The sequence below is a fragment of the Salvia hispanica genome, chromosome 2 (genome assembly GCF_029641045.1).
Source record: "Salvia hispanica isolate PSC_SH4W2 chromosome 2, Shi_PSC_v1, whole genome shotgun sequence".
In the NCBI taxonomy this organism is placed as follows: Eukaryota; Viridiplantae; Streptophyta; class Magnoliopsida; order Lamiales; family Lamiaceae; genus Salvia; species Salvia hispanica.
Window position 1 is genome coordinate 45,375,622 of NC_142693.1, and position 7,632 is coordinate 45,383,253.

Consider the following 7,632-nt stretch of genomic DNA (forward strand, 5'->3'; position numbering starts at 1 on the left):
TCACTTAAAAAGACGCGAGCCATCGTTTGGAAAACGTGAGCCGCCGTTTGATTTGCGTGTTTGATGTGATTTGATTTCGTCGATCGTCTCGTCTTGATTTAACACGCTTCTTATCCATTCGTGTAGGTATCGGGATTCAAGGCGTGACTATTGAGCAAGATCCGAAGGGCATGGAGAGTATTTTATTTTTAGTAAATCTTTACTTAAACGTTGAATTCGTGTACGGGCTTTTTATTTGAAACTCGGTCTTCACAAACGGACTTTTATTAGAGCAAACTTTATATTGAAATATTACTATTTTTGTTCACTACTCAAAATATATTTCACAACGATTAATCATAACAAGAAGTAATAATAAAAAAAAATTAGACGCGAAACTTATATATATATATATATATATCGATTTTTCTAAGTCTTAGCGTAAAAAAAAAAAAGTCGGGGTGTTACATTACTATTATTATTTATGGTAAAAATGAAGTGTGACTCTTAATTGGGGACGGACCGAAATGAAGAAGTGTGACTCTTAATTTAGGACGGACCAAAATGAAAAAGTGTGACTCTTAATGGGGACGGAGGGAGTGCAACATGCGAAGCCCCTCAGTAAAGATCTTATTTTTTAGCATTAAAACTTTGTTAAAAAAATGGGTTTCTGGATCTTCCTTCACTTCTACTCATTTTAGAGTTCATATTGTAATCATTCCACCTCTCTCCCATCATTAGCCAAAACTTTAAAGTAACTTCACCAAATTGGAGTTGAAATCTTGGAAGGAATTTTTGTGGGTTTGGAGAGAGAGGGAGTGAAATGGCAATAGGAAGATTAGGGCCCCAAGTGAAGCGCTCTTATCAGTCATATGGTTTCTTTGTGAAGCTGTCTGCAACTGTGGTATTGGGTCTCTGCTTTGTAATTGTATGGTCTTTGTTTTCCAATTATTCCGTCACTTCTCAAAGGGAGACTTTTGATGATATTGCTGAGCCGGTTTCTGCAAGTAATTCCCAACTTCACTCTGATAAAATAGTACCCAAAATGGAAAAAAAAGAAAGTGGGGAGCAGAGATTTAAGTCTGGATTGGTTTTGGGTGATAAAGACAAGAAAATCAGTAATGGGTCCGTCCCGTTGAACCTGGTGAAGAAGCCGGAAAATGGTGGTGGTGGTGGGGATGCGAAGCTGTCGGAAAAGGATGATGAAAACAAGACCCGAGAAGGTGAAGGATCTGAGGTGGAGGAGGAGGAGGAGGTGATTGGGGAGAAGGGTGGTAACGAAGGTAGTGATGGGGAGGGTGATGCCAATGCCAATGCCAATGATTCTGTGGAGGAAGATGCTAATTTCATCAATGCAGAGGACTTGGATCAGGAAGCCCGTGAGGAGGAAAATGGAGGTTCGCGGAGGGTGAATAGGAAGGCATCAGGTCCTGTGTTTGATCCTAAGAAACGGTACACATGGAAGTTATGCAACACGAGGAGCAAGCATAACTACATTCCTTGTATCGACATTGAAAGTGCCACGGGGAGGTTGCAGAGTTATAGGCATCGTGAGAGGAGTTGTCCGAGATCAGCTGTAATGTGTCTCGTCCCCCTCCCTCGTGATGGCTATAGGACTCCGGTGAGGTGGCCTGAGAGCAAAGGGAAGGTATATACTTGTAAAGTTTTTAATCTCTGATTGCTTTGTGTAGAAAGCGTACGCTTGCTAACTGTATGTTTCTCGCAGATATTGTATAAAAACGTGGAACATCCAAAATTAGCTGCATATATTAAGACACACGATTGGTTGGTAGAATCTGGAGATTATCTCACTTTCCCGCAGAACCAGTCTGTATTCAAGGGTGGAGTTCAGCATTATCTAGATTCGATAGAAGAGGTGAGGTGTTCTTACTGTTTCATGTAATATGATAACTTTTTTCATCTGAAAAAGTTGTATAGCTTGATATTTGTCTGGATAGTATGTGTCTAGGGTAAACCTCTTACAGTTTGTCTTGATTATTCTAGTGAGTGGCGAAAATTGATGCAAAAGAACTTTTAACTAATCTAAGTTCTCATACATGTGTAAGGATAGTCTTAATCAAGTTCCTGCATTTATATATGAATCTTTGATATGAGAGTTGGACTCTGCCTATATCTTTGTCCTTTAAACATGGATACTTGCATCTTTGGTTTCCGGAATTTGGTGGATTTAGATGGTGCCAGACATTGAATTGGGGAAAAACATTCGCATTGTGCTAGATATGGGATGTAAAGATTCGAGCTTTACGGCTTCTCTACTTGAGAAGGGTGTTTTGGCTCTTACACTTGGCTTGAAAGATGACTTAGTGGACCTAGCACAAGTTGCTCTCGAGCGTGGTTTCCCCGCTGTTGTTAGCCCTCTTGAAAATCGAAGACTTCCATTTCCTAGTGGAGTCTTTGATGCAATTCATTGTGGCGAATGCAGTATCTCTTGGCATTCAAATGGTCAGTGATGCCAATCTCAGCTCCCAATTCATCTTAAATTTTTCGTTTTCTATCATTTTATGCATAGAATCAGGTAGACATTCATATGATCTAATTTCAGGTGCGACCAAGATTATCTTGGAGATGAATAGGATATTAAGGCCTGGAGGGTATTTCATTTTGTCAACTAAGCATGGCAGTATCGAAGCTGAAGAAGGTTTGCTCTTAGTTCCCACTTCTCACAAGCTCCATCATTTCATGTCAAATTTGTGAAATGCCCTCAGATTTTAAATGAGTTTTCTTATATTGTGGTTGCATTAGCTGAATATGCTCGTTAACTTTCTGTAATATTACTGTTGTAACTCCCCTTCAATTTTATGTGGGAATTCGTTCATTTTTATTTGTAATTCATATAACTGGGGAATATCCTGTGTATATGGAGTAATTAGTTCCATTTTTCAATTTAACATGATTCTATATCAGTTTATTGATCCCTGCAAGTTCGTCTATGCTTCTCTCTGACCAAAGCATGTGGCGTTTTCTAATTTCATCCCTTTTTCCAGCTTTGTCCACATTGACGTCATCAATTTGTTGGAACATCCTGGCTGATAAAACTGATGAACTCAGTGACATAGGCATGAAAATATATCAAAAGCCAGAAGAAAATAATATTTATGAATTGAGACGAAAGAAAGTTCCACCTCTATGCAAGGAAAACGAGAACCCAGATTTTGCATGGTAAGAATATGATCTTCCTTTAGTTAAGTTTATGCATTATTCATGTTTCAGCAGAAATCAGCGTTGTCCAGTGGTTGATTGAGCAACTCATGTCACTTTCTATGTGATAAGAGTTAAGATCAGCATTTGTGATTTAAAACACAAAACCTGAAGGATTAGTGGATATAAGTCACTTGAGGATTAAAAGAAAACAAGAAGTGAAGAAAGAATTGTGCAACTGCAAGAAAATAAGGGGCAGTTTGGTAGGCTAGCTAACTCCTCTATCTTTGAGTTATCTAACCTAAAATGACCTAAAATGTGTGTTGTCTTATCTATCTTCCCTAGTAAATGGCAGATACCACATCTAGGAACATATGGAATGATCATACTTGTACCTTCCGCATGTGCAAGATAAATTATGTACATTCAGGCACGCCATACTTTTTATGGCACTAACACAGCTAAGAAGGCCATGGCCTTGGTCTAATCTAGTTTATTCCCTGTTCTGTGATCTTCACCGAGTGGAAATATGCTAGCTAATCCTATATCAGCTTCTAGAAGTTGTGTTCAATTCTATCTCTGCTGCTTCAGAGTTGGATGGTTTCACTTTCCATGATATAAAACTTCTACCTAAACATTGTTGTAGTTCTGTTCATTGCTGCTGATGACAACTTTAGGGCTTTAAAGATTCTGTACTGATGAAGCCGCGTGCAAAGCATTTTTCTGACATTCTATCTGCCTCTGGGAGGCGTGGCATTGGTTATGAGTCTTGTGACTATAGTAAAGCATTGAGGAAAGAGATGAATAAAACTAATCGTACAATGATATAAATAACTCTATACACATATTGGTACCTAGTACAATAAGATATAGAGATATGTGGAATAGTATAGAGACATAGTAGAGAAAAATAGTACTCCCTCCGTTCCTTGTTAATAGAAGCGTTTCTTTTTGCCATGGAGTTTAAGAATAGTGTGTTAAGTGGATAGTGAATAAAGAGAGGGAATCAAGTAAGAGTGATGAAGAGAGAATAAAGTAAAATAGATGGTTACTTTTTGTCAAAAATAGAAATGACTCAGTTAACATGGAACTGAGGGAGTACTAGGTATTAGATGTCTTTCATTACTTTACAAAACACAGTTATATAGTACAAGATGTTAAGCCTAACTAGGACACATAACCGATGTAGAATACTTATTCTATAACAAGTACTCCCTCCACCCAAGGTAGTTGAGTCGTATTCCTTTTTGGGTTGTCCCAAGGTACTTGAGTCATTTTCTTTTTTGGCAAAAACTTTACGTACTTTACTCTGTCCACTTTAACCTTTAAGACATCAATTTCTTAAATCTCGTGCTCAAAAGAAATGCCCCAACTACCTTGGGACAGAGGGAGTACTAAAGAATCTAATAGGACCAGTGATCTCACATCTTAGGGAGTGCAGTGCCATGTCTAATTTTGAGATGCAAGTGTGAGTTTATATGGGAACCTGGCCTAAGCTTGTTTAGTATGACTAAGCAGATAAGAAATAAACCTCGCTCTTTTACCATTTCATTGGTTTTTAGTCCCTGATAATGCCATATTTGTAGATGAAACTATGGCTGACATGCACATGCTGTACTTTTTGTTTGAAGGAATGCATTCTTTAAACATTCTTTAAACTTGTTACCTGTACGTGAAGTGTTGCTTTGAGTTGAAAGATCCTGTGTTCCAGCATCATACATTACTGCAGACGATGTTAATCTGGGTGCTTTCGATATTAATACAGGTATGCTCCATTAAAAACTTGCCTCCACACCGTTCCTGAAGCCATTGAACAACATGGGGCTGAGTGGCCCGCGGAATGGCCAAAGAGGCTTCATACATTTCCTGAATGGATGAACAACAGAGAGAAGTTAGCTGCTGACAGCGAGCACTGGAAATCTATAGTGAACAAATCATATCTAGTTGGAATGGATATCGATTGGTCAACCATCAGAAACATATTGGACATGAAAGCCATAAGTGGAGGGTAAGCTGCTAGAGTAATTACATAGTTCTGAAACTCTATTTTTCTTAGAGCTCAGCACTCTCCCTACCCGAAAAACCTGTGAAGGAAATTTTGAATTAAGAAAAAGAGGAGTTAATATCAAGACGATTTTAAATTAAAAGAGAGGAAATCATACGGTCATTGGTGTACACTCGATAATAATTAATTGTCCAGATTCATACACTTGTGGTTTTTACTATACTTTCATACAGATTTGCAGCTGCACTTTCGGACCAGAATGTGTGGGTTATGAATGTGGTTCCTGTACATGCACCAGATACACTTCCCATCATTTTTGAGCGTGGGCTTCTTGGTGTGTACCACGACTGGTGTGAATCTTTTGGTTCTTATCCTCGATCTTATGACCTCCTGCATGCGGATCATCTCTTCTCAAGGCTTAAGAACAGGTCCGCTGCAAATCCTTTTTCCCATGTCTTCCTATTTCTGAGCTACTTCAGCATCTTTGTTGGTCATGTGCTACTATAGGAAATGTCTGTTCCTGAATGTATGCCATATATCGCTATTAAGGTTTCCTCATCTTCTCTGGGCTGATATGATCAGATGATAGGTGCAATGCAATATTCAACAAGTACAAACATCAAAAGTAAAAAATTCCACCCTAATTAAATCAAATTTGGGTTCATCAATTGCTAACTATGGCTTATTAATACCCAATTAATCATGATTACGATTTATTTAAGGCCGATGCACCGTGCATCTGGATGTGCCGGAGTGTACCTCAACCTTAAATAGGTATTTGTAGTGTATTAGTAATTTAATGTAAGGGTATGTTCATTAGAAAAGGTGAACTTAAGGGATAGTACATGAAATAATACTACTAGATCTTTCGACGTTTTATCACTAGAATAAATTATACTAGCAACTTCAGACTTGGTATAGGAGGACTTGGTTGTTGCAATTTCTTTTAGTTGTCTTTTCACTTTACTAGCTTAGATTGATAGATACTATAATGTTAAGTCGATCCACCACATACTTAGATGGATCACGGAATTTGCAGCTCGTTCATCATGTAATCCTTCAAAGTTCTGTTAGAGAAAAGAGGCGAGAAGGGCTGAAAACGAACAATAAGAACAGAAAATATATTGATTTAATAATTGGAACGAAACAAAAGATAATCCTCTTGCGAGGCCACTCCTCTCACGAGGTACTAAACTCCAGACTTCCCCTTCCCTCAAACATGGACCAACCTATATATAGGACTCTCAAAAACAAATGAAAAGACTAAGGAAATAAATATGACAATAATGATCATAATACCATTATTAGTAACTCCACTCCACAACCTCCACCATCTTGTAACCTCTTCTTGTAATAACTCCCACTGCTCCATCATTAATGCAATATATATTATTTTATGTAATTGTTGCACTAAATTATACTTGCACGCTGTGTATCAAGTTCAAACACTCAATCTTATGTATATCGCCGATATATCTGCCAAAGTAAACTCCCCTTACATAATCTAACTTTGAGTTTTCTCTTCACTATTAAACATGTGAGTTTAGGTCTATCGTAACCATTCCTAGTTTCCTTTAATAGGTTATAACTAGAGCTATACTTATTTAGCCTCACTCTTATTTATTTATCTTCAGATGCAAGCAGGCCGTAGTGATTATTGTTGAGATGGACCGGCTTCTAAGGCCAGGTGGTTGGGTAATCATCCGTGACAAAGTAGAAATTCTCAACCCTCTCGAAGAAATTCTAAGAGGCCTGCACTGGGAGATCCGGATGACTTTTGCACAAGACCGGGAGGGCATCCTGACTGCCCAGAAGACCACGTGGCGGCCTTGATATCATGCACATTGTACATCATAGAGTCCTTCACAGGTTCCTTTCTTGTTGAAGAGCATTTGAGCTTTACCGTGCCCAACAATTTTGAGCCAGGCGGAACTGTGAGTCTTTCCTCGTCATTGTATTTCTTGTTTAGATTTTAAGCAGACGGAGAACCCCTCTTCTGAGATTGGATACCAAGCCCAGAGCGACGACCACTTTACTGAGAGGTGAGATGAATTTTGTACAGCAGGATTTGTGTATCTATTTCATTCATGAATGCAGACAGCTTGGTTCATTCTTTGTTGTTGTTACCTGATTATTTGCAGTTCATGTAAGTGCTCACTACTGAGGTAATATTTTGTGGAATTAGATGGATTGTTTGTGACTATGCAAAGTGAATACAGATAATGTCATCAAGAGTGATTATTTTGAATAAATCTTTTTAGGTTTATTTTGCTTAAGAAAAAAGAAAAATGGTCAGGTGCCTTTGCATTTCTTTTTATTGTATTATCTTAAATGTCCACATGCTAATTCTGTAATTCACTATTCAAAATCAAAACTCTTACATTAAAAAATATACTATGTATTAAAGAATCAAAACTCTTATATTCAAAACAATGGAGATTATCTTAAATTTCTACATGTATTTAAGAATCAAAACTCTTATATTCATA

The 7,632-nt window shown here is 37.9% G+C and overlaps 1 protein-coding gene across 2 annotated transcripts; it reads left to right on the plus strand.

Moving 5' to 3' along the window:
• Positions 1–655: 655 nt before the first annotated feature.
• LOC125201416 (S-adenosyl-L-methionine-dependent methyltransferases superfamily protein) lies at positions 656–7,409 on the plus strand. Of its 2 annotated transcripts, XM_048099509.2 has the most exons (9): positions 656–1,627; positions 1,706–1,855; positions 2,172–2,442; positions 2,543–2,638; positions 2,985–3,159; positions 4,904–5,146; positions 5,377–5,571; positions 6,778–7,012; positions 7,113–7,409. In XM_048099509.2, exons 1-8 carry the CDS (start codon positions 803–805, stop codon positions 6,974–6,976), a joined length of 2,154 nt encoding a protein of 717 aa, XP_047955466.1. In that variant the 5' UTR covers positions 656–802; the 3' UTR covers positions 6,977–7,012; positions 7,113–7,409. The 2 variants fall into 2 exon arrangements, with proteins under 2 accessions (XP_047955466.1, XP_047955465.1); XM_048099508.2 differs by having other exon boundaries at positions 6,778–7,409.
• Positions 7,410–7,632: the final 223 nt, after the last annotated feature.